The sequence below is a fragment of the Columba livia genome, chromosome 5 (assembly GCF_036013475.1).
Source record: "Columba livia isolate bColLiv1 breed racing homer chromosome 5, bColLiv1.pat.W.v2, whole genome shotgun sequence".
NCBI lineage: Eukaryota > Metazoa > Chordata > Aves > Columbiformes > Columbidae > Columba > Columba livia.
This window is the reverse complement of record NC_088606.1, coordinates 4958681-4986269: the sequence shown is the minus strand read 5'-3', so window position 1 is coordinate 4986269 and position 27589 is coordinate 4958681. Positions and strand designations below refer to the sequence as shown.

At 49.1% G+C, this 27589-nt stretch overlaps 1 protein-coding gene across 8 annotated transcripts in view; it reads right to left on the bottom strand.

The window, feature by feature from the left end:
* Positions 1-26966, bottom strand: part of FERMT2 (FERM domain containing kindlin 2) — a 57249-nt gene extending 30283 nt beyond the window's left edge. For 3 of the 8 annotated variants that reach the window (XM_065063175.1, XM_065063177.1, XM_065063179.1), the window contains exons 1-3: positions 25302-25403; positions 24400-24568; positions 5823-6056 (exon numbers count right to left, since the gene is read on the bottom strand). In XM_065063175.1, the coding sequence (XP_064919247.1) occupies positions 5823-6056; positions 24400-24568; positions 25302-25367 (469 nt within the window). In that variant the 5' untranslated portion in view covers positions 25368-25403. Of the gene's footprint in view, positions 1-5822; positions 6057-24399; positions 24685-25301; positions 25404-26640 lie in introns of those variants that run through there. The other 5 variants (XM_005510283.3, XM_005510284.3, XM_065063180.1 and 2 more) reach the window with 4 other exon arrangements.
* Positions 26967-27589: the final 623 nt, after the last annotated feature.

Here is a 27589-nt window from a genome sequence, read left to right as displayed (position 1 = left end):
TAGCAGGGCTGCGGATCCACGTGCTGACGGGCACGGGCAGAGCCCTGGGAATGCTGCGCATCTCGCAGTACCAAAGGGTTTCAGTTTTGCAAGAAAAAAAAAAAGCGGCTTTTTATAGAAGCTTTTTTGGCAACTGAGGGCGTGGAAATATTACAAATACTTCAGAAGTCAGAGGACGTTCTGTACTGGAGCAGAGACCATTTATAAAGAAAAAAAAAAGGTAGGGTCATATTCGATGTCTAGACTGCTGGATGGTGTCGCCTTGCTTGGGCTGGGCTTGCATCACGCCGCTCCCAAATGCCACTGTCACCTCCTCTCAGGTTGCATTTGATGGCCGGAGGCCGCAGTAAAGCCTGGCTCTTGCCTCCCCATGGGTCGCACAGCCTCGGTACCTCGTCATTTTGGGGCAGGAGAGGGGAGGGGGCCAGCGTGTCACCCTCATAGGACATCCCGTCCCTCCTCCCTCAGCCCCACAAGCGATGGGACCACCCTTACTCAAGGCAAAAGGGGTCACAATTTTTCAGCATCCCTCGCCCTGGGGAGCTGGGAACCAGAGCGAGACAGGATGACAACCAATGGTAAGACAAAGGGTAATGGGTACAAACTGGAACACAAGAGGTTCCACTTAAATATGAGAAGAAATTTCTTCCCAGTGAGGGTGGCAGAGCCTGGCCCAGGCTGCCCAGGGGGTTGTGGAGTCTCCTTCTCTGCAGACATTCCAACCCGCCTGGACACCTTCCTGTGTAACCTCATCTGGGTGTTCCTGCTCCATGGGGGGACTGCACTGGATGAGCTTTTGAGGTCCCTTTCAATCCCTGACATTCTGGGATCCTGTGGGATGCAGGCACAGAAACCACGGCTGCTCGACACAGGATGCTCCGCAGACATCATTTTCCAAAACAGGTGATTAACACACAGAGCTCTTTGAGCATTAGGAGGCAGGAGCTGGGTGTGATGCCCCACAAGCCTCTGGGGAAAATGAAAAAAAAAGACCTTGAAGGGAATTTCTGCCTCTTGCCCAGCCTCAGGGCGGGTAAGGGAGGGAGCAGTCATGAATTTTGTGGAGCTTCCTCCTCCCAGCTCCGGCATCACATCCTCCTCCCAGCGCTCCCAGCATCAACTGGAATGATCCCTGCTCCTCTGCTCAGGCTGGAGGGCAGCATATGTCCCACATCTTCACAGCCAGAAGAAAAGGAGAAGGATGCAAACTTCTACCCCACCACAGCATCTCCCCTCACCCTGTGGCTCCACAACACATGCCGTTTCCCCATGAGAAGCTGCATCAGCAGGGCAGGAAATGCCGAGGCATGGGAGAAAACCTTCACACTCGCGTCTTGCTGTTTGCTTTTCCTCTCCCACGTGCTCACGCTCCTGCCTGGAGTCCCTTACTGCTCCCAGGACACATGGAAAAAAATAGAGGCAGCGGCAGCAGAAAGGGAATGCTGCAAGGAAGCAGCTTACAGGCATGAGCAGATGCAAGGTGTCCACTGTCCTGGAATTAAATGAAGCTCTTGTGGAGGAAAAGAGGATTTTTCTGCTCATAGGATGATGGGTTAGCAGGAGCTCTGCAATGCAACTGTTGTGGAGGAAAAGTGGATTTTTCTGCTCGTTGTTATGTAGGATGATGAAATTTAACAAGGGAAAGTGTAGAGTCCTGCATCTGGGCAGGAACAACCCCAGGTTCCAGTATAGGTTGGGAAATCACATATTAGAGAGCAGTGTAGGGGAAAGGGACCTGGGGGTCCTGGTGGACAACAGGATGACCATGAGCCAGCACTGTGCCCTTGTGGCCAGGAAGGCCAATGGCATCCTTGGGTGTATTACAAGAGGAGTGGTTAGTAGATCGAGAGAGGTCCTCCTTCCCCTCTACTCCACCCTGGTGAGACCACATCTGGAATATTGTGTCCAGTTCTGGGCCCCTCAGTTCAAGAAGGACAGGGAACTGCTGGAGAGAGTCCAGCATAGGGCAACAAAGATGATTAAGGGAGTGGAGCATCTCCCTTATGAAGAAAGGCTGAGGGAGCTGGGGCTTTTTAGCTTGGAGAAGAGGAGACTGAGGGGTGACCTTATTAATGTTTATAAATATATAAAGGGTGAGTGCCACGAGGATGGAGCCAGGCTCTTCTCGGTGGCAAACAATGATAGGACAAGGGGTAATGGGATCAAGCTGGAACACAGGAGGTTCCGCTTAAATATGAGAAAAAACTTCTTCTCAGTAAGGGTGACAGACACTGGAACAGGCTGCCCAGGGAGGATGTTGAGTCTCCTACTCTGGAGACTTTCAAAACGCACCTGGACATGTTCCTGTGCGACCTCACCTGGGCGTTCCTGCTCCAGCAGGGGGATTGGACTAGATGATCTTTTGAGGTCCCTTCCAATCCCAAACATACTGTGATACTGTGCTGATGGGTCAGGTGGAGCTCTGCAATGCAGCCACATCTCTTGCCTCCCAAAATTCCATTTTCCAACGAGCTTATTCCCACCCACACCAATAAGGCATTGATTTCAGTCCCATGAAAATTGCATTTGTATATCTGACAGGCTGTCTGCTGGGCAGAAATATCTCCCTATGATGAGAGGAGGAGGGCACGCAGGAGCCCCCAAACTAGACCCCATCCCACCCAGCACAAATCCCTGTCACTCAAAAAACAAACAAACAAAAAAAAGAGAAGTGAAGTTTTACTTTCTGTTTCTCTGCTCTTTAATTGCAGATCAAAGCTGGCCCTTCAGGCCACGTCGCCTGCCAGCAGCTGCTCCGGGCACTTTTCCAGGTCACCCTTCTGGTGATGGGCTGCCCGACCCACCCACCACCCTCCTACAGCGGGCAGGGTCAATCCCTGCCATTAGCCGGTTGCTGTGGGAATGGAGGAGCTGTAATCCAGCCACTAGGAATGAGATCCGGGTTTTTTCCAGCTTCGCACGACCTCTGAGAAAGCGAGGGATGTGTGAGCGGCTCCAGCATCTCCCCACAGCCACCGCCCGGCTGCCCCCCAGAGCTGCCCCTTGCGAGAACTTCGCTCTGCACAACAACAGAGATCCCACACCGCAATGGTGACGTGGCCGGGTATAATTTAAAGCCACTATAAGACAAAGCACAAACCTTAAATAATTCATCCATGTGCGTTCCTGCTTGTGTATAGAGGATTTTATAAACACAACCAGCTAGAGCCCTGGTAACACAAGGAATTACTTACATTACTCATTAATGATGCCACATATGCTAAAATTACTGAAGTGTGTAATTAAATGCTCCAGGGGTAAAGACAGCAAACACTTACAGCCAAAATACAAGCAACTCACAAGCACAGCTCTCTCTGCTGGATGTTAGTCTAGGACACATTGGACCCAACTCTAGAAATCGAGGGATTTGCAGAGACAAGAGCTTTGCTATTAGGGCATTGACTACTTATTTCCCATTCTACCTTGAAACACCTCCTCAGTTTTCCTTGGGGAGACAATTAGCGTGATTAATACGGGGTTACAAGTGCTCTCTGCAGCCAACCTGTGCAGAGATGCTGCAGAAGTCATGAAAATTTCCGAGCACCAAAGGTCACCTGTGGAGGACGAAAGGACAAGTGGTGACCAGGATTTGCATGGAGTGGCTCGCTGTTTGCTCCAGCGAGCTTCTGGATCATATATCTATATCTATATGTATATGAACCAACACCTCCTTGGGGCAAGCACCAAACTATATATATATATATATATATATATATATATATATATATATATGTATATATATGTGTATATATGTGTATATATGTGTATATATGTGTATATATGTGTATATGTATATATGTATATGTATATATGTATGTCTTCCCACTGGGAAGCTCTTCCCTGGACCAGAGACGTATGTGGACATCTATATCATACATACATATGTGTGTGTGTGTGTATATAAAATAGCGCTATTTGGGCACAAATTTATACATATCTATACAATGAATAGAATACCTCTATATTATTTATATAAAATATGGATATAAAATTAAAATATATTAGATATTATATTCTATTACTTATAAAAATAGCGGCATTTGGACACCTGTATAATGTACAAATATCTATTATACAGGTGTCCTAACACCTCTGCGGTCCAGGTGGCTCCAGCATCGCCACCTCCCTGCATCCCGATCCCCTCGAGCTGATGTTGAGCCGATGTGACAATCTTCCCCGTAGCTCTGCTGAACATCTGGCTCCCAGTAAACACAAAGACAAGGGCTAAACAAGATTTAATCGCTGTATTCGGCCACGTAATTTCTGCCTGTCCTCAAACAGCTCGGGTTGGTAAGAGTGACTAAAAGCAGAGTGAGGCTTCCAGTGAAAATCCTGCTTTCTGCAAAATCGGGAACATTTATTCCAGCGGATCAGGAAAGTCAGAACCACCGTGGACAGATGTGCACGCTGCAGAGAGCTCCAACCACAGCTGGGCTGCAGCTCTCCAAGAGGCTTTATCCCCCTTCCACATCTTTAAATATTAGCATTATTCTGCCAGTTTGTCCATAAATACACTAAGAGCACTGGAGTTGAATACATAGCTGCTTCAGGCCCATGTAAGGTTCTGGCTGCTCTGTGGCATCACTGAAACATCTCTTATTACGTGATTAACTACATCAGAATTTCCTGACGTGACTCACTGCTAGAAAGACTCATCAGCGACCAAGCGACGCCTGCGACCTCTCCGACTACCACAAAATTAAAAATGGCAACGGGAGACAGGGGAGGAAGCAAAATCGGCTGGGAAATAATGCTGGCTAAGCCTTTTCTATTTTAAGGAGAAATTGCCCAATATTTATATTTAAAAAAAAAAAAACAACAACAAAAAAAACCCATGAAAGAAATAGCAAAGATTCATAATCAGCTATATATACCGAGCTAACCACAGATGTGCCGGAGGCCACGCTGTAACACCGCACGTACAGCTGAGCTCTGTCTGTCTCATGAAATAACTGGGTCAGCCAAGAGTAACCCGGGATGCTTTTGAGAGCAGAAATAGATTTACTACAGCCAAGGTCGGGTTGCAGGATCCTTTCAGAGGGGAGAAAGCAAGAAAGACATAGGTACAGAGCCCACACTGAGGACCTAATTGAATTTCTTGGAGCAGAGTTACCATCTCTTGTTTCTTTTGTTGGTTTTTTTTGAGGAGGGGGAGAAAGAAGCACCAACTTCTGGGATGAGAAATCTGTATATACTCATCTTCACAGAGAAATCTGTAAAGATGAGTATACAGTGAGGCACAAAAGCAGCAGCCTGGGACAATCCCTGTGTAGCGGGTAGGAAATGATCCACCCTTTCTTCAGGGGCTTCTTCTCAGCCAAGGGAAGGAGCATGAAGGGGAATTGGGGAGAACAGAAGGAGACTCAATTCCTTCCCTCCACCAGACAGTTATACAGTGAAGCATCATCACTTAATCTCTAATATGATTTTCCACTGGAAGAGAATGCACAGAGCTGGCAGGTTTCCTATTTCAGGGTTTGTTTTTCATCTCGCACATAAATTTGCAGGAAAAAAAATCATGACCTAACACCAACAGCTTAAGGTAAAACCAAGAACAGCCTTGCTACGAAACTAAATTCAGCACAAAAAACCATATTCTTACATTTGCGGTACGACCGGTCCCGTTATTTAAGTATTTACACATAAAAGGTTAGATTTGCAAGGGAAGAAAGAGTGGACAACCAGCCTGCTTGGTGCCCAGGTGACCGCTGGGTGTTTGAAGCTGGAAAATAATGTTAATTTAATAAGTTTGTGGATGAAAACACGTGAGGTAACCAAACAACAACGTCCCCACCAGCAGCTTTTCAGCGCTCGCCACTTACTGAACGTTTTGCAGATGTCGGAAACCGCCTTGAAGACCCTGTCTGAGAAGTTGACCTTCACCTTGACGTACTTCATGTTGGGCAGCTGAAGGCGAAGCAGCTTGTGCTGAGGTGTGAACTGGAGCTTGGCATCCGCCTGTATCCCGTATTTGTCCAACGTCCAGTGCGTTTTAAGGAGCCAAGTCTTCTTCTTTTCCCACCACAGCGCGTGATCCGACCAGTCCTTCTTGACATCTAGAACAAAGAAACCATTTTACCAGTTAAAACCAGGGCCTGAATTAGCCTTCAAAAGACAAAAGCAGAAGTTTAAATGCTTTTCATCGAGAAGTGACTATTGATCCAAGAATGCCAGCAGCCCTTTTCAGATACGTATAATTGCTTGTATTCAATATCACCTAGAAGCCACCTTGGAGATAAAAGTTGGAAAGAACCCAAGAGGAACAAGGATGAGACACGATGTCCATGGATCACTCAGCCCCACAGCGATGAGGCTGGAGCACGAAGCCAAGGGGTCGCGAATGACCTGACACCTTCCCTGAGAGGGACTTTACACAGGTTTTTAGGTTTAAATATCGATTCCTGGGTTCCCCATCCCCACCATGTAAAACACATGTGATACCCAAAGGTGAATCGACATGGGAAGCAGAACCAGAAGGAGGTTGTCAAGAAGAGTTCAACACCGTGTCTTCTCCAGGTCTTGCTGTTTCTACACACAAAGCTGGAAAATTCCCGCATGAAATTAAAAGTTACTTCCCAAAGGAACAACAGTGCAAAACCCAACAGTCACGTCTCCTTCCAGCAGGGACGTAACCATGGACTTCTTGAAGGTCAAGTCCAAGTTGGGAAGCGTTTGTGGACCAACAAAGCATGGTGATAACTCCAAAAGACAGACACCGTGCAATATTTTCCCTAATATCTGGAATATTTGTCACTAAAACCTGCCCTCCCCACAGCCCCATGACATTCCTGTGGAGCATCTTCCAGCCTGACACCCACCAACCAGAATCAATGGTGTGATGTCCCCCCACCACGCAGGAGAAAGGGAAGAAGGGAAGGGAAGGATCCAGCTGCTGCAGCTGTGTTTTACAAAGCTTTGTTTAGCTTAAACTCTCACTCTCAAAAAATACTGACCGGGGTGTGTGTGTGTGCGTTTGTGTGTGTGCCTGTGTCAGCATCGACAGCGACAGTCAAAGCACTCGTTTCAAAGGAAAAACCAAATGTTTCCGCAGGATGTCATCTGGGCAAGCACACGAGAACCTCGAGAGGCAGCAGGGCAAGTTACAGGGACACTCGATATTGCAAATGATAGAGTTATCAGTAGGTTTTGAGCTTATGGACTCTGTATGATTATTTTAACATTTGTAAAAAAAAGACAAAGAAGCTTAAAAGCATGGTACTTTCCAGGTTAAGGCACCACAGAATCATAGATTGTCAGGGACTGGAAGGGACCTGGAAAGCTCATCCAGTGCAATCCCCCCATGGAGCAGGAACACCCAGATGAGGTTACACAGGAAGGTGTCCAGGCGGGTTGGAATGTCTGCACAGAAGGAGACTCCACAACCCCCTGGGCAGCCTGGGCCAGGCTCTGGCACCCTCACTGAGAAGAAGTTTCTTCTCATATTTAAGTGGAACCTCCTGTGTTCCGGTTTGTATCCATTACCCCTTGTCCTATCACTGGTTGTCACCGAGAAGAGGCTGGCTCCATCCTCCTGACACTCACCCTTTATCTATCTGTAAACATGAATGAGTCCCCCCTCAGTCTCCTCTTGTCCAGCTCCAGAGCCCCAGCTCCCTCAGCCTTTCCTCACACGGGAGATGCTCCACTCCCTTCAGCATCTTGGTGGCTGCGCTGGACTCTCTCCAGCAGTTCCCTGTCCTGCTGGAACTGAGGGGCCACAACTGGACACAATATTCCAGGTGTGGTCTCCCCAGGGCAGAGCAGAGGGGCAGGAGAACCTCTCTGACCTACTGACCACCCCCTTCTAACCCACCCCAGGTACCATTGGCCTTCCTGGCCATAAGGGCCCAGTCCTGGCTCATGGTCATCCTGCTGTGCACCAGGACACCAGTAACAAGATAATTCAGTTTTCAGCTCCACATCCTCCTCAGATCCCAGATTCCCAACATGAAACATCAGATTAAAACTGCAAAACCTCCTTCTTCAATCAAACCCAGCAGGGCTGAGGGGTGAAGCCCCAGCAGACACAGCACCAAACAGGCCAAAGGTACCAAGGAACACACTCCAGGACAGACATCATGACAAATATCCCCATGAGCCACATGTGAACTTAATCAAGATGAGAACAGTGTGACAAATGAACTTTTTTCTGTCCCTATCTGAAAATGGGATCTTGACCTCAGCGTTACTGAGAAAACCCAGCAGAAGCTTTTTTTCTTCTTTGGTATAATGGTATAATCACGCAGCCAGAAAAGTGCAAATGTTCAGCTAGACTTTTCAACAGCTTTGTACAATCAAATTAAACAAAACCAAATATAGAAAAGCATGCAAACTTGCACAAGCCTTGGCTACTCTCAGAAAAATCTGAGAAATCATTACAATGGACTTTGGTAATGAATTCCAACTTCTGCTCTACTGAAAGTTGAACAAATTGGCACTGAAAGTTTGAGAGGAGGGAAAAAGAAAGGTATTTTGAATCACTAACAGAAAGGGATTTGGGTTTACGCTGCAGATTAACCTTTCAGGCCATGGCACGAATATGCACAGCATCGTCTTTTGGCCTGAGGGTAATTAACACTTCGTTTGGCCTGAGGGTAATTAACACTTTGAATTAACAGGGAGATGTTGGCTATGCCCAGAAAGGTAAAGGTCCGTGGCTACCCCACAGGGTAGTTACATATAAAAGAGCCTGGCAAATGTTTAGCAGCAGAATTGTGGGGTTGAGTTTAACACTAATGCGTTGACAAGAAACCTCTGGTGCATTGCAAAGCTGCAACCCAGGGTTTGGAGCAATCCTCGCACCCCGGGGAACACCAACCGCCTGGTTAAATCTGATCAAAGGTTTCTAAATCTTCACCAAGATCCCAATTCACGAGTTACTGATTTGTCGGGCTTACAGCTTTAGGACAACGCTTATTATTTCGGCTCAGTCCTTCCCCATTTACTGCGGCCAGGACTGGCCGTTTCATATTTACCACAGCCTGGGTAACTCTCTGAGCACTGCAAACTCATTTTGGAGACCCCAGACCTCGAATTCAAAAGGTTACGACAGGTCCAAAGCCATGCTGCAAATCTCAGTGGAGGCGTCTGCAGATCCAGAAGCTGCTTCTGAGCTGCTCAATGCGACTCGCACATCCCTGAGCTGCTGTTTCCAACGGTGAAGTGCACCAGCCTCACAGCAACGCTGTCGGGCAAAGAAATGGTCAGAACTGGCAAGTGTTCATCAGCATCTCGATAGAAGCGAATAGCAAAAGAAACAGTGGGGTGGGAAAATCCAGCCGTATTAGTCGAAATCGGGCTGATTCCTGGCTGTGGAATGGCAGGTGGGGAGGAATGCCAGAACCACCAGGATTTACGGTCCTCAGTGCAATAAAAAAGCATCTTGCCATCATGGTCGCCTTGGGCAAAGGAGAGTACAGAGGGATCCAAGTCAACGCAGTGCTGGAGCGAGTTGAGAGAAGGGAACGGAGCTGGTGAGGGGCTGGAGCACAAATGTGATGGGAGTGGCTGAGGGACCTGGGGGGTTCAGCTGGAGAACAGGAGCTGAGGGGAGACCTTCTGATCTCTGAACTGCCTGAAAGGAGCTTGGAGCCAGGTGGGGTGTTGGTCTCTTCTTCCAAGTCCCAAGTGATGGGACGAGTGGAAATGGCCTCAAGTTGCACCAGGGCAGATTTAGGTTGGATCTTCAGAACAATTTCTTCCCCAAAGGGCTGTGGGGCATTGGAACAGGCTGCCCAGGGCAGTGGTGGAGTCACCATCCATGGAGGGGTTAAACAGAGATGAAGTTCTCAGGGACATGGGTTAGTGCCAAGGGTGGGTTAATGGTTGGAATCGATGATCTCAAGGGTCTTTTTCAACCATAACGATTCTGTGATTCCTTTAAATGAGCTGCACACATTTGCTAGGGTCAGAGCACACCACTGCCATGGATTCTCCCCTTCCAGGCGAGGAACCGTCCAAGTGACAGCTGTGGGGCCTTCCGGGAGGCTGGAGCTGTCACACTGGAGGGGACGGGGAGTTCCAGGCGCCTGGCGGGAAAGGGAAGCACAGCACTTCCTTCCCGGCATCACAAACAGTCCCGGCTCCCCGCTTCCTCCACCTCCCCGAGCAGCACGAACCGAAACCTGGGAGCCTAACATAACTTTTTTGGAAGAAGAACATGATATTGTGTTTGTCTCCCAAAACTGTGCCAAGAGATGTGCCACGCATGATGCTGAGGGCATTTTGTACAGCAAAACCCACGGAACAAGCCTGCTCTTCACCTTGAAAAGCTGTTCAGACGGCCCTGCAAATGCAAGAGGCATCTTAAATTGCCCAGATGACTGCAGAGACCTCTGTGAGGACAGAAAATTATGAGACGAGGTGAAGGGCTGCTCAGTAAAGTGTTTTAAACCTTAAAAATCCTTAGCTTCCAATTCATGCCAGTGCCTCGCTGCAGCCACAACACATCAGCTTGTCCAGCACAATTACAATTGCAGATTTTTATTCCCCCGCTACCACTAAATTCACATCTAGAATTCAAGTAGCAGAAAATAAGTCTTAATTGAGATGCATACGAAGTGTATTTTAGTTCTGGACTTGCTTGGTACAGATACACAATCACCATTTAAGCAACAAAGCCAAATGTTGGTCAAGTGCAAAGAAGATGGGGCAGCCCCATTTATCCCAGTTGGTGCCTGCTCTGAACACTTTCCTACTGTATCTCCGTGGACTTGATGTGGAAAAAAAGTCCCTTTTCTGCTCCACTTCTGCAGCAGCTATTGAACCTCCCTTCTTCAAAAGCATTACTGTTACTTGGCAGGCTCTCCGGGCGAGCTTAGGACTTACTACCAGTAGTATACAAGTCTCCGGCGTTACATAAACACTGCGTTTGCCTTGTTATTTCGGGATATCCCCTATCACAGATGGGCACTCCTTCTGTGCACCACTCAGGACAACAAAGCCTCCAGATAACCAAATAAACCTCTTTTTCCCCCCCTCCTGGCACATGGTTAAACCTCCATCACCTCCACATCGGACACATATTATTAAAAAGCTCCTGCATAAGCTTGAGCAGGTACACAGGGAACTTCTACAAGCCTGTATGGTTTGCATAATATTTTTATTTGTTTGATTTTTGGAAATAAAGATTTGCAGCTGAAGTGGGTTTCCCTGCAATACTCTTCACCTTAGGAGTAGCAGCAGATACAGCCAAAGCGGAGCTTTCAGTTCATTTCTTAATTATAAGTGATGGCTTTTAGAAGAACGGATTTAAGCCTTCAGCCCTCCCAGGGGAGCAATACGACAGGACCATCCTCCTCCAGCACAAACCATGGCAAAGCAAAGCCCATCCATCCCACGGGTTGTTTTTCCATGGGAGGAGAATTAGCGGAGGCCTTTAATGATGATTACTCCTGCTCTGGTCTAGTCACGCTCGGGAAGGCAACATAGCAAAATGCCATTACCCACACAATACTTCAAACTGATCCATATATATATATATAAGATGTATATAAATGTAGCTTTATACTCATTTACATAATATATACATATAAAATATATGCAGGCATAAAATATACATACACACATATAAAACTACATGCATATATAATATGTATACACATAGGATCATATAATTGCTTGGGTTGGAAAAGACCCTCATACACACATATACAAACACATTGCAAACACATATAAATGCTTTATATATAACGATATGGTGCAAGGACTGAAACTAACTCACAATCTCACCATTTCCTCTTGCAAAAAGTGATTTTTGTAGTCAGTAATCTACTGAGAAACACAAACCAACCCACCAAACAGCTTACCAGCTTTTCAATGTGTTTGGTGCATATGGGCCAAAATTGGTTGAGCGTTTTTATAAGGAAGAAAGGGGAAAAAAAAGAAGTGGGTGGCATCTCTTTCGCGTAGAAAAACAATATGCAGTACACATTTTATTGAGAAATAAAAATAAAATGAAAACAACAAACACAGGAGCGGACAGCACATTTAGAACCCTGACTGCAGTCGGCTTGAGAGGCGGCTGGGAGATTAAAGTACCTTTAAGCTCAAATACCTGCTGATAAAGCATTAATCCGGTGCTTGCAAGGCAGAGGGTGGGTGTTGGTTGGTTACACACCCCTCTGGGGAAGCTGCTGGGGAAAAGATGATCATTCAAAATGCAATAAATAGCTGGGGAGTGCCTGGTGTGCCCTGGGAGGGGATGCAGCTTCCCTCCATCCTCCCAGCCCATCGGGATGCACCGCACAGCCACCGGGCATGGAAAACAAGAAACGTTTAAATACATGGAAAGGAGAGCGATTTAGGAGTCAAAGTAAATCAGAGGGGAAAGAAAAAATTAAATGAACCACCAAAAATCAGCACATGTAAGCTCATGTGGTTGCATTGGTAGGTTTTGTTTTTCCATGCACTATCGAGCGGTGCGTGCCCTTGAGGTCTAGAGGCGTTATCTTCCCATTGCTAAAAACAAAAAGCAAATGTTCCCAAAACGTTCAGAAGTAAAAAAAACGGCTAATCCGGCACACGAAGCAGGACAGAAGTGCCGGGTTAAGGCAAGGATAAAGCAGTATTTTACAGCCAAGAGCACTGCTGAATGTCCCACTCCAGCCAGCGCCCGCTCTTGTGGGTCATTAATATTATTTACTTTTCAGAAACTCCTGATACAGCCATTAAATAGCGCTGTGTTTCCTTTCCCCAGTGCAGATACTGGTGCAGAGATCAGCTTCTGCATCTCAGCGGGTCAGATCCAGACCGGCATGGTTTGCTGGGGATGGCTGAAGGAGCATCGCTTGCTTTTACAACGTCCTCCCAACCAGCGCAGGGACTGGGATTTGATGAGATAGGTGCGCCCAGGATGCTCTGTGACCCTACAGCGTCACCAAGGTGACCAGCTCATTTTGAGCTAATGTTCTTGTGGTCAAAAATAATGCAAAGAATAAAAACAAGCTAGAATCAAAATAATAATAATAATAATAATGTATATAAAAATACGGGGGTGGGGGGGGGATGTATATATATCCACAAACATATAGCTATATAGCTCCCATTGCTCCCTATGCAGCGGACAGGACACCACTGCCTTGCTGCTCAGACTGACCTCTTTAAACCCAGATTCCTTTAAACATGCCAAAGCCACTCCTTCTAGGACAATTATGGGAAAAAAAAACACGAACCAAACAAAAAACCCAAACCAGAGCTGTTTTCATTTATCTCGAGTCCAACAGAAATGCTGATGTGTTTTGCTGGGTGACACGGATGCTGTTTTGGGACAGAATCTATTTTTTAGTGCAGATTTGAGTGGTTTGGAGTATGGCACACGTTGGAATAGACTCCCCTCCACCCCCCAATAACAGATTAAATTGCAGAGCAAAGTACAAAATGGAAAAAAAGACAAAAAAAAATCCTTCCAGCCTCTTATCACAACACTTGAAAAATGATACTTTGAAACGCGGAGATAAGCATCCTATAAAATTATAATCAGACTGCTGCAATAAAGCTGTAGCCATGACAATCTGATGTTCTTGGTACTAATGAGACTTAATAGGAGTTTTTAATCATGTGCCCCAGATGCACCTAAGACATGAAAAATACCTTGTGCAGCAGCCACACTGCCAAAGGGCTTTGACCCGCTGGTGGATGCAAAGTGGTACCTTGAATTCTCCCCTATTTACCACTGTGGGCGACCCTCACCACTATTTTATACTGCTTTGTTTTCAGGAGAACATCTACACATCTACACCCATGGAGGTGTCCAAAACAGAACTGACCCGTGCAGCAATTTAGATTTAAGAGCATAATTTCTTGCACGAAAAGTAGTTTGGCTTGTTAAAAAATAAAATAATAATAATAATTAAAAAAAAAGGACAAAAGCAGCCTTGTTCCCAACACTGTGGTTCCCGTGAGCTTGACCTCCCTCTCGTCCCAGCGTGCCAGGGGACACACATGGGTCACCACCCCAAAAAACAGACGTCAAAGTATGTTGTGTATTCACAGAGCTATTCAAGAGCAATGAAAAAAGGAGGAGGAGAAAATAAAACAACAGCTATGGAGGACACTGAGTATACGAGGGCACAACGCTGAATGTGGATGTTCAATGTGTCCTTGTTCAGAAAAATCACAGAGCATCTTCTGCTAATGAAGAAACGCGCTGCTACGCTGCTGGAAAAAGAAGCGCCCTTTTATTTGGTTTATAAATGCGGTTTACAAGGGTAAACCCACATCTTGACAGGGCAGGGACAGTAAATGAAGCGCCAAGGAGGTGACCAAAAAATGCAGCAGCCAATCTTTGCATTGCTCAAAACCAAAATCTCCTCCTGAAGATGCCACCACCTACACAGCCCAGCAACGAGGCACCGCAAAAGACTTGGTGACATTTTACCGCTTGCTTTCTAAACCACCGGTGGTGTTTTACAACCCACGTGCGCAACGGAGGCATTTACAAGCCAACAGCATCAATGAGCATCTTTGCAGGGTTCGAGCTGCTCAACTTGTGGGATGCTGGATCCGGGTCCACACGCAGGCTTTGGGGAGAAAAGCCAATCCCGGCAAGCCTGAAAGTTACTCTTTCAAGACTGAAAGTTACTCTTTTTTCTTTATTATTATTATTAGAGTAAACTCTAGGAAGGAAGCTCTTTTCAGTGTTAATAGGATCACTCAACTACCACTTGGAAATTTAATTTATTAAGATGCCATGGCAGTAGCTACTACTTGTGCTGCGACACAAAAACCTCCTCCTACTAGAGCCGAAACGATTTATCTCATGATGGCCATGCTGACAGGCACCTTTTCCATGAATGGACGCCACTCACCTGCAGAAAGAGCAGCAAAACGCCCTTTAAATTTGCTTTACACCACTGATACTACTCCACAAACACAAAAGGCACAGATGACGTGTATCACAAGCCATGAACTGAGCATATGGTGTTTGCCCTAGAGGTACCTACAGGCTTTTATTATGGTTTTATGCATACATTTATTATACACATATGTAAAACAAAATCTACTTTGTTCCTCAGCATCTCTTGCAGCAGAAGGTCTATGGGTTTCTCCAAGCTGCTCACCTGTGAGATGCAGCCATACCCAACGCTGTTGTAACCTCTGAGCAGTTTTGCAGTGATGCTGAACCCAGCTGAACCGTCAGAAAACCCTCCGGAGGAGCCGAAAACTGGGGCCACCTCCACTCCCCAACACCCCGACACTGACAAGCACCCATCGGCTTGGGAAGGTCTTTGCAAGCACCGTGCAGATTTGCTTTCAGTCCTTGCACCAGAGCAATTCCGCTCGCTCATTTTTCTACAGGAGGGAATAAAGGAAAGCAAGGGTGGATTATTATTTTATTATTTTATATTTTATTTTATAATGCGGATCTTAACAAGCTGATTTTGCAGCAAGCATCCCTCCAGAGGAGGCTTTCGCTGGCTTGCTCCCTGCCTCCTGTGGAACCACTAGAAATGGCAGAAAACTCAATTAAGAAGCGTGGTTTCCATGATTCATCCGGCACAAAATAAGAAGCACAGACACAACAGAGCAGCAGAGGAAGGAAGGAAGGGAGGAAAACCACTTCTCCAGGGAGCACTCAGCTGCCTTGACTACCAGCCTGTTCCCTTCCCTCACCAGCAAGGAAAAGTGCCCCAGGGTGACGATGCCAGCAGTTTGCAACCCTGACTCGTCCCCAATGAACCTGCAAGGCATAAGGGAACCCTTCCCTGCCAAAAAGACATCATACCCCATAACAGAGCCAGAGGACATTTGGCGGGACCCTATGGCAGATAAAGGAGGACCAAACAGGCAACCTGAATTCCTGGTTTCTCAGCTGAGGCTTCACATATAATTCAGGCAATTCCCCAAGTGTGCCTTAAGGATGGTTATTCTGATAAGTTTATCCCCCTGGAAAGTGAGGTTTGCAGCCCTCGTGATGCCTTGGGCAGCCTCACCCCACACCAAACTACGAGCCAGCGTTGTTCCTCTCTTGGAGATCAGGTAGGACACTGGTCTGCAAGAGGGGGACACCAAATCTTCCAGGTTTCACCCAAAGTGCAACACCCTGGGCAGAACATAAGGGAAAGGAGCCTCGTCCTACCCCGGCAGTGACAACAACCAGAAGTGCTTCAGGTGCCACCAGCCTTCCCTTGCATGTGTTTTGGGATGAACTCCTGGAGCAAAGCAAGATGAGGATGAGGAGTTGGTCCCTGCTCTAGGTCCTTTGCAGAGCCAAGGGGAGCGGAGGAAACCTCACCATTTTTCTTACTTATTTCTGCATGTTGGCCCAAGCTCATTGATCACAGAATCATTTTGGTTGGAACAGACCCTCGAGAACATTGAGTCCAAACATTAACCCACCCCTGGCAGGGCAGGACACGCGGGTGGCAGCGAGGACAACTGCAGCTGCAGACGTCGTGCCGAGCAAAGCTCTGCATGTTATCAGCAAGGAAGGGAAGCTCAGCAAGACAGAGATAGAGCTCTTCCCAGGCAATTTCATAAAACACAGACTTTCTAATTGAATTTGGAGTTTCAGCAATTAACTCTTCCAAAAGTACATAAGCCTGAAGGGAGAAGTGGGGGGGAAAAACCAACCACAAACAAACATATAATCGGCTGGTAAGAGATTTAAAATGTAATAATTGGCAAGATGAATTTTTGCTTGCTGTCTGGTTTTGCAAGCTAAAACCCAGCTGAGATGATAAAGGGGAAGGTTTATGCAACTGCTGCTGTGTCTGTTTGCCTACACGCACCCCCTCCCAATCCCATTGTAAACATGTTCTCCAAATTCAGCCACATTTTACCGAAATTTAGAGGTCTCTAAGATCCCACCTGGTCCACAGGAGAGGGACTGATGCCAGCACAGGGACATCCCGTGCACCAGCTCCCGACCAAGCATCGTATTTGAATAGTCAATAAGCGTGAGCTGCACCCAGAGCTGCTGCAAACTCGCTGGGAAACCCGGTGAGCACAAGAAAAGCCGAGCAGCACAGTTCTCCAAAAATAAAACAGAAAATAAACAAGCTTTCCACTGGTTTGCTGGGCACTTTGCGTACCCTGCCCCATTACTTCTACCTGGTGGAAGCTCCAGCCGGACAATCAAAACCAGAGCAATGTGCAAAAGCAAACCAGGGTGAGAAAACAATTCTGCTCAAACTCTTTATTTCCCCATCCAGCAGAAATTTGGGGATGTTCAGTATTTTTCTAAATTATAAAACCTGAAAAGCTTTGAAAGCCCCTGAGAACATTCAGAACTGAATCCCAGCAGCTGAGAAGTTTTGCTCAGTTTTTTCTGCCCCTTTCTAAGCTATTGGTTAATTAACATTTCAGAACGAGAACAAATAAATGCATCATCTTTAAGATGTTTTAACACACTTTCTCCCCCAAACACACCCAGGTCTGGACACTGGGCTGAAGTCTGTGTGCCAAGAGCATCATAAAACTCCTTCCATTCCCCTTGTCTCTAAGGAAAACCACCACCACCAAAAAAAGAGAATTTAAAAATAAAATTCCCCTAAACACACCAAATAGGAGCTCGCAGTGGTGGTGTCACCAGTGATGTTGAAACAACTGAAGTTTGCAGTGCAAATACTCCCTCTTCTCTTTCCCAACTCGGTAAACACTCCCCACATCCACAATTTCATGCACTTGTCCACAATCCTTTTTTTTTCCGCCATAATCAGAAACCAAGGGTTAAAGTCAAGGTTCCTGGTTTGCTTTTCATAACGTCCCATAGTGGGTTTGCAAGAATTCGCTCATAAACCTGCAGCAGCCTGCAAGCTGCAGAGTGACAACTACCCAATGCCATTTTTCTACACCAAAAATCAGGGGTGGGCCATGATTTTACCCCCGTACCCAGAGAAGGACGGTGCCTGCCATGAATGCAACCATCGCACACGTAACAGCACTGAAAGAAGGTTCAAAAATCCCTGCCAGGGAACACCCGGAGGCGTTTGGCTTCTGTCTAGAAATATTAAACTATTTTGAGTACAATTTGTTTGGGCTTTTATATGGGTGAGAGAGACTCGGCCAGATGCCTGGGTGAAATGCAAGCACTGATGGAGAGCGGTGGGGAGAAGGAAAGGATGGCTATGGGGGAAAAGGAATAAATATATCTTTTTTTTAAAAGAAGGGAAATGTGTGAATGTGATGATTTTTATAATTTTAGCTCTCTCGGAGTGACGTGAGCGTGGTGGACGCGGCTCCCCACGCCGGCTTCCCCGCACGCCTCACGCCAAATCGAAACCTGAGGGAGCTGGAAGAGGAAACTACTGATTTGGGCTGGGTGGGAGCAGCAAACCCAACAATTTCCTGTCTGTGGTATGACAAACCCAGGCTCTGGTATTTGCGGGGACGCCACCGCTGCCGCCACCTCCCACCCCGTCCTCTTCCCCCTCTGACTGGGATCTGTGTCATCGGCCGCGCTCTTTCGAGTCACACCAGATGACTCCTAGCGAAAGAATTAAACATAAATAAATAAATAAACAAACAAACATTTAAAATTTCAGTTTCATTTCTGGCTTCCAAAGAGTCACCGCCACCCTACGTAGAAATATTAATTGCTGTGACCGCAGCTTGGAGCCGCCTGCCTACGGATTTTACCTACCCCCACCCCGAATTCCTCTGGTCATTGGCAGTTCAGCTGAATATTCCACTTATGCTAACAAAGAGGACATTATTTGAGCCACGATCCTGTAATTTGGTGTAGGCCCTATGCAGAAGCTTCCTGGAGGCAAAAGCTGGATGTAAAGAGCCGGCCCTGCATGGATCAATGTGCACGGCCGGAGAGTGCGTTAACAGGCACCTGGATATTCTCACCTAACTGCTATTAAAAATGTGTTATTCGGGGGACAAAGATTCAGCACAGGTCACTAGCAAAGATATTAATCAAGTGGCGATATGTAAATACAGGGTGCGTTAGCAGCTCTGCTGGTCTCCTTGAAGATGCTGAAGCAGGAGCATCCCTGCCTGGAGCATCTCTGCTGGGCAGCATCCACGGTAACACTTTTACCTCAAAATGGCCCAAAATCACTGCCTGTTTCTGGAGCAGAAGGACTTTTGTGCCCAGCAGCGTGCCAGATCTCTCTGGACTCTGTGCTCACCATCCCACCTGTGCAGGTTTTGCCGTTTAAAAGCCTGGGATGAGGTTTCCCGGGGAAATCTGGAGCGGGATCGGTGAGGAGTGTTGGAGGGGTCCCGCCTGCCAAAAATGCGGCAGCAAACACCGTCACCATTTATCACGTTGTTTGAGTCAAGCACTCACCGCGCTGCCTCAAAGGGAATGCAAACAGCTCCTCGCAAGCCTGCCGGCATATTAAATGGCACTCAGGGTCCTCTCGTGAACGTCATGGACTTGAAAAGCAATACTGAGGAGTGACCAAGCACTGATTTTGAAGCAAAACCTCCTTGTCTCAACTGACAGCCAGACAAGTATCTGCAGATCTTGCAAATGAAGGTGCTCATTGCCATCCTGGTGGCAGGGACCAGAGAAATGCCCGGACCATACGCCAGGCACTGATGCTCAAATAAGTATTTTTGGAAAGTATGGCTACAATAAAACTCCTGCCTTTATTTCTCTGTAGCCTTCAGCCATTTCTCTTGCCTTCTCTAACAGCAAAGCACAGGTGGCCACCTAGTGCGCCCCTACCCAAGTCTCCTGGGACCAGTCCACAGCAAAAAGAGCAAGTCACCTGCAAAACAGCACCAGAGACTCATCCTGCCTCGTGTTTGCAACAGAAATGGGCTGGGGCAAGGGTTCTGCATTTCTCTTACATAGCCTTAAGCTGTTTCAAAGAGTTCGTTCCAGTTTCAAGGCAAAGAATTTGTCCAGCAAGTCTCACGACAGCTTGGAGCATTTATAAGCACTGCAAAACCTAAACCTCAAACACAAACCTGGGGAAATCAATGACGCTGCACTTTCTTGGCATTTTATTGATAACCTCTTAAGGGGTCCATTAAGAAAAAGAGACTTTACACAGAGAACATTAATATTCTCAATCGATCTTGCAAAAGAGTGCAGCTCAAGCCATTGGCAAGATAACAAGGGCAGAGTCCATCCCATGGTGAACAGAGCCCCTCCAGTGAATCACAGACACATTTGCAGGCTAAAACCTGCAAAAGAAAGAGCTCCATGTGCTAAAACAAAACACTTTGCATGTGACAACTCCTGTGCCAGTCCTCAGGTGACATCCCCCAAGTGATGGAAAGGAGATAGCAGAACAATGGAGTTGCCCAAACCCTGATGATGTGATTCACAAAAACAACCCCAAGGCCTTAGAAGATGTAATCACTGCCCGGTGTTATCAGCTGCTCTCTATGGAGGGTAAGGGATCTGCTTTGACATTTATCCCAGATGCGGTCCCCGCATCCATCCTGGCTGGATAAAAAGGAGACGCAGCACCTCAAGCTGTCCTGCTGCCTTGGCTGGGTGATGCTGCAAGCGTTAACACCTTCAAGTCCAGAAGGACTATCCTCATTCCAAACCCAGCTGATTTTATTTGCTTCATTCACTTATTTTCTTCAGCACAAACCCCTAAAGGTGCTCGGTCCTCCCCCAGCGCTCTCAGCAAGCAGCTGGAACCGGCTGCCACACATATACCGCCTGTAAAAGAAACCTAGAGAAAAATCTGCTTTTCCATTACAAAACTTCCATCCACGGACTTTCTGAATCTGCTCAGTGCACATTTAGGTCATCTGTCTTAAGCCATTCCTCTGCCAGCCACCATTTGTCCCCCCCTTCTCCATTTCTGTCAGCTAATCCATTATTCCCACTACCATATAGAGCATCCCCCAAATCCTGCGTTTAACGCATATCCCACAAAGCTCCTCCCAAGCGCATTTCAAAAAAGCAGAGTGTTTTTTTCTTGCATGTGTTTAAAACTGCCTTAAGTTGACAACAACAATAACCCGCGTTCACTTCCTTCCTTCCTCTGCTCCCAGTGATTTTAAGCCTCATTTTTTTGTTGTTTGTAAGTCAATAGTGGCAAAATTCCTAAAAACCCCTGGGCGAGCACCAGGAGTTTCCAGTACAGACCCCAACCACCACAGACCAGCTAAATACTACTGCTCTTAAAACCTCAGCATTTTTCTGCCTGCTTTCCAGAGAGGACTCTGCCAAGCACACGGCACGGCTCAATTAATGAAGTGGCTTAATCCAGCGGGGTGATAAATAACAGGGGAGCGACCAGGTCATTGCAATTCACTTGAGTAACCAGAATCTCTATCTGCCGCTTGGGTTTTTTCCAAATCCCTGCCTGCATTAATGACAGATTTTAATTGCCTTTTCCCAAACAGTCCGACTGCAGCCCCTCCGCACAGGCAAGGACTGAGTTGACCAGATTTTCTCCTACAAACAGAAGAAAATACTAATATAAATCCAGATTTTCCCTTTTTCCAAGCTTGGGAGGAGGGAAGGCATTTTTACCTCCCCCTTCTCATTAATGAAGAGCTTCTACCAGCATCCCACAACCAGAATGGGGCTGGTCTGCTGCAAATTCAAAGCGATGCCCTAAACTTCTGTGAAGCTCTGGGCAGGCCACAAGAATCTGCTTTCCCTGCCCTCCAGAAGGTTTATCCCAAAGGATGGGATAAACCCACAACACAGCAGTCCATAGGGGATCTGCAAGGAAACTTTTTAAAGGCATTTCCTTAAAATTCACAGAAAAAAGAAAATCTGCTTCGCAAAGAAGGAATGATTTTTTTAACACTGGGGAGGAACAGGTTAAAAATGCAAGGAAAGGATTGCAACACGGAAAAACTGCAAAATTAATATATCTGGAGATGAAGCAGAGGCTGGATGAAGGACGGCATTGAGGAGGCACATGAGGAGCGAGTCCCGGCCCACCCCGCTCTGCTAAACCCGACCCCGATAACTGGCAGGAGCTCAAAGAAGAGCCATAAAAATAATGAGAGGGCTGGAAGAGCTGACACGCAGGAAGATTAAAAGGAACTATATACGTATAGCTTGGCTCCGCGACAAAAGCCAAGGGGAAAGGGAAGGCAACAGCCGGTGATATCCACGGGTCTTGATGGTCCTGGGGAGGGGGGTCTGGGGCTGAGCCCCCCGGGAGCACCGTCCTGCTCCCCCCTCCAGCACTGTGGCCGCTGCATTCCTTCCCTCTAATACAATCCCTAATTTAACAAGTGGAAAGGATCCGGGCAGACACTTTTTGGGGGGGGATGCATTACGTCAGGCGCTAATTTAGGTCCTCGCTGGGCTTCGTCCCCATGCATGCGTCCGGCTCTCAGCACCCGAGTTGGTCCCGGCACCCAGCGCAGCATGAAACCGAGGGGAGCATCGCTTATTCATTTGTGATCAATGGGTTGACTTTTTATCGTTTCTAGAAAGCTATGTGTGTTTTTTTTCACCCAGCCACCAAGCGCTCAACTGTGGCAAATCTTTCTGCAGCTCCACCATAAAAATAATACACACACACACAAAAATCAAGTTTTCAGAGAGTGAAGGCTATCTCCAGCACGAGACCCTTTGATGGGAGCGCTTGCTTCCTTTCGAAACAAGCATATTTATATCTGTCTCTTCCTTCTTTTAACTTCCGATAATTAATAAATCAAAACCGAAGCATGGTGGAAGACGGCGTTTTTAAAGCCGCACAAGGGCTCTGCATTCAAACGGGACCCACAGCTGACAGCTCTGCTACTCCCACAGCCGCAGGCACGCGCGTGGACCTCGCAATTAATATTTTATTTGAGCAATTACAGTAATCAGCCTGGACTATACCGTTGAGTAAACACACCCGAGCCTTAAAGAGCTGATAAAAGAAAAGGGGAAGGTTTGGCGGGACGGGGCTCCCCACGGCTGGCGAGTTGGGGTGCTCGCTTTCGGCGGGGAGCGCGTCCGAGCTGGCTCCTCCGCCACAAAGCCACCCCGGCGTCTCGGGCCGCGCGTTCCCACGCGTCCCAGACAAACGGGCTCTTTGTCCAGGTGCACCCAAAGCCATCGGACACCGCGGTGTCCCCGCTCCCCTCACCCACACCGCCCCGTTCACCACCCCATGCTCGCAAAGGGCCCTCGGAGGCGCTTCCCTCGTCCAAAGCTGCGCCGCACAAGCTACAACTTCAGAATTAAGTTTTTCTGTATACTGGAGAGCGCCCATAAGAATCCAACCCCCTCACCCCATAAATGAAGATGTTTCCCAGCTTGGGGCAAAATCCTCCATGCAAAGCAGTTGGTGGACGGGGGCTGAGGCCCTGCCACAGGCAAACCAGCCCTGGGGTGTAAAACTTTGGGTGATTTTGGGCCGAGGCAAGTTGAGAGGTGGCAGTGGAGGGCGCAGGCTGGGAGCATGGGGGGTGCTGCGGCTGCAGGGGTATCTGGGTAGGGCATGGGGGGGATAGGCAGCCCCAGGCTGGGATGGGGTGCTAGGGCAGGGTGCTGGGATGGGGTGCTAGGGCAGGGTGTGTGCGCCAGGGCAGGGTGCTAAGCAGAGTGCTGGGACAGGGGGCTAGGAACTAAAGCACAGTACTGGGATAGGGTGCTGTGGCAGGGTCCTGGGTGCTCAAGCACAGCACTGGTGCAGGGTCCTAGGTGCTGGAGAGGGTGCTGGGAGCTAAAGCACAGCACTGGGGCAGGGTGCTGGGAGCTAAAGCACAGCACTGGGGCAGGGTGCTGGGTGCTGGGTGCTGGGAGCTAAAGCACAGCACTGGGGCAGGGTGCTGGGTGCTGGGAGCTAAAGCACAGCACTGGGGCAGGGTGCTGGGTGCTGGGTGCTGGGAGCTAAAGCACAGCACTGGGGCAGGGTGCTGGGAGCTAAATCACAGCACTGGGGCAGGGTGCTGGGTGCTGAGAGCTAAAGCACAGCACTGGGGCAGGGTGCTGGGTGCTGGGAGCTAAAGCACAGCACTGGGGCAGGGTGCTGGGTGCTGGGAGCTAAAGCACAGCACTGGGGCAGGGTGCTGAGTGCACTGGGGTGGGATGCTGGGTGCTGGGAACTACAGCACTACACTGTGAAGGGGTCCTGCGTGCTGTGGGAGGGGGCTGGAAGCCGAAGCATGGTAGTGGGGCAGGGTCCTGGATGCAGGGGGCTAAAGCACAACAGTGGGGGAGGGTTTTGGGTGCCAGGGCAGAGAGTGCTCATGCACAGCACTGGGATGGGGTCTTGGATGCGGGGAACTAAAGCACAGCACTGGAGCAGGGTCCTGAGTGCTCAAGCACAGCACTGGTGCAGGGTCCTGGGTGCTGGAAACCAAAGCACAGCGCTGGGGTAGGGTGCTGGATGCTGGGGATGGGTCTGGGGTGCTGGGGCAGGGTGCTCAAGCACAGCACTGTGGCAAGGTGCTGAGTGCTCAAGCACAGCACTTTGGTAGGGTGCTGGGTGCTAGGTGCACAAGCACAGCCCCGGAGCAGGGTGCTGGGGGTGCTGGGGCAGGGTGCTGTGCTGGGTGGGGGGTGCCGGGGACACTCACCGAGCTTCTCGACGAGGCGCAGCATGACACCGCCGATGTGGATCTCGCCGGTGACCCGAAGGGTGACGTCGCGGCCCAGGTCGGTGACATGGACGCTCAGCTCCCACGTCCCATCGGCGTAGCAGCCGTCCGGCATGCGGATCCCGTCCAGCGCCATGGCCCCGGCCTCCTGCGCCGCCAGCCGCGCCTCAGCGCCCGCCCGCCGGCTCGGCTCAGCTCAGCCCGGCTCAGCACGGCTCGGCTCGGCACGGCTCGGCTCAGCCCGCCTCCGCGCCCCGGGGGGGTGGGATGGGGGCGCGGTGGGGCGGGATCGGGGGGGTGCAGCGCTGCCCAGCCGCCCCCCAGCCGCTGCCTGCGGGGCCGCCGCGGGAGGAGAAGGGGCGGGCGGGTAGAGGGAGGAGGAGGAGGGTGGAGAGGGAGGAGGAGGAGGAGGGGGATAGTAATTAAAGGAAAAACGCGCCCCGCGCAGCCGGGCCCCTTGGCCTTTTATGGAAGCGAAGGACGGAGCAAGCGGGGGCCGCTCCAACATCCGGGACTCGCCGGGGGGCGGCCCGGCTCGGCTCGGCTCGGCTCGGCTCAGCAAAGCAAGGCTCGGCCCGGCTCGGCTCAGCAAGGCTCGCCTCGGCTCTCGCCTCAGGGCGCAGCCAGTGGAGCCTCGTTCCCCCCGCAGCGCGGTGTTCGGCGCTCCCGGGGTGTGCGGAGGAGGAACCCCCGATCCGGCCCGCACAGCATCCTCTAGGTCCCGTGAAAACTCGTGTCCCGAACACGCGTGGATGCTGCGAGCACATTTCCGTGGCAGCCTTGCCCACTCTGCTGCCTTTACGGTGTTTTTCTTGAAACACTGGGTGTTTAAAAGCCCCATATTCATCAGCAAAATATTTCTCCATAGGCAACCCCCTTACCTTAGCATCGCCGTTCATGGCCTGCGCCGTGCCCGCGCTGAGGCTGGTTCCCTCCATCCGTATCATCTGTGAGTGTAGGAAATGGGAACTGTCTTCAAATAAAGAGTCTGAACCGGCACAAATGGAGAAAAAAAAAGTATTATCCGCTTCCTGTAGCTCTCCACCCAATGATACATACATCCCGCCAAGGCAACCGGGCTTCCTGAAAAACCGTCACGCAGGAGGAGCTGCGTGTTGGGGACCGACACAGTGGTCGGTGGCAGTGGGCAGGATGTGTCCCATACTGTGCCGGGCGTTGGGAAGCCACATCCCGACAAAACTGCGCCCTCCAGGATGGCTCTGCCAGCCCAGAGCTTTCTCACAAGCACCATTCCCGCATTCTCTGCTGCGAATGGCAGCGGGAGCTTTGCCGTCATGGAGACAACAAAAACGTCTTACTGGGGATGTTAAAGTCCTGCCACCTTTTCACTTTTGCTGTTATAATGGAGATACTTATAAAGGGCTGTTCCTCTGTCTTCCCATACACATTAATAAAGCTTTCCAAAAGTTCCTCTGAGCACAATAAGCCAGGTTTGACATATAAACAGCACAGAGGCTTTGAGCTAGCGTGGCTGACGCTGCTATAGGGAAATTAGGTAATGCTGGAAGGATGGGCAGCAGATGACCTTTCCCACCAAATCCTCCCGGGGCCTTAATCCCTGTCAATGTAACCCCCATTTCAGCCTCTCAGACTTGGAAGCAGGAGTGTAATTTACAGGTTGACCACTTGGGAGGCCAGGGAAAAGCTGATCTGTAACAATAAAGCTTTCAGAGATTGTATCTCAGTGTTCTTCCAGGGCAAAACAATAGGGCAATAAATAGAAAGGGTTACTCTCAACCCAAACGGTTTGGATGAGGTTCCCAGCTGATGCAATTCAACACGGCTCCTCCAGAGCTAGTAACCTTGTAGTACAGCTGATTGCACGCTGTCGGGTAGAAGCTACTGGTTTTTCATGCTCTTAAAACCATTCGCGGAGTTTCTTTTTAACTGAGGATGGGGAAAGGCGCTCTCTGTCCCAGCTGGGGCCGGGCAATGCCGTCCCCGGGGCTCTCCGTCCCTCCCAGCGCAGCGGCTCGGCGGTGGGTGTGCGGAGAGGCGGGCAGCGTCATCTCCAACGCTCGGCTGAGACTCAAAGCAAGGTCAAAAATGCACCGGCAAGCCTCTTGCGTCAGAGGCAGCCAAGCATCCCCACGGCTCTTCCCACTGTTTGCAAGAAGTCCTCGCTCCGCACAAGCAGCAATAGCCAAATAAGGTGCCGAAACACACGGCCGCTTCCATCGGGACGGGGATGATACCTACCAGATCTGCCGGCAGCACAGCTCCCGGCCCGACGCTCCTTCTGCCTCTGCTCCGTGGAAGCCAGGATGCTTTTCCGATGAAATGACTCAGTTGGGCATCTTTGGGAAATCAGTGATGAAGCTGAGAGGCTCCTTCCCTTCCCTGTCGTGGGTTTATTCGACTTGTTTTGCCTTTTTTTTTTTTGGTTTTTAAACTGTGCGGTTGTTGGAACCAGCTGGTTTTCCTGCCCGGCTGCTCCGGGCAAGCCGGTCAGACTGGCTCTTTCCAGGGTGACCGGCCATGGAAATCTGCTCTGTGCATTTGGGTGCCTCAGCTGGGTGACTGGAGCAGGAAAACAGCAGGACTCAGCACTGGGCCCCTCTGCACACGCAGAGGCAGAGAAATTCCCCAAACCTCCACGTAAACAAAAGCTCCGTTTCCTCAAATGCTCCAGCGTGGCTGAGCACGGTGTGCTCTGACCCGGGGGTGGGCAGACCCTGCTCAGCCCCTGTCACCCCTTGGGTTCACCGGGTCTCGATATTCCCCATCTGCAGCTTCTTCCTTAACAAGGGCAAAGTTTCAAAAGAAAACCCCAAAAAAGGAGAAATGCAGATGCTTGTTTTTCCCCAGCACTTTTTGGGTCTAACACCTCCCTGCCTACGTGCTTCTTTACTCCTCTCTCAGTTTTACTCTGAGCTCTTTACATACATCCCTTAAGCAACGTGGAACCTGGAGCGTTATTTGAGTCCCTTTAAAATGCATTACTAGAAGTAAACTTGGTCAGTGACTGGACACCACAAACCACTTCTCTCCCGCTCCCGCATCTCCAGCATCACACAACAGCAGGTGAGAGGGGTCCAAACCACCTGGGTGTTTTTTCCTGTGTGTCTCTTCATCTCCTTCCACCTCCAAACAACTTTTGGATGTCACCAAGGTTTGCTTGTCACAAATGACCATTTCCCAGCAGAGA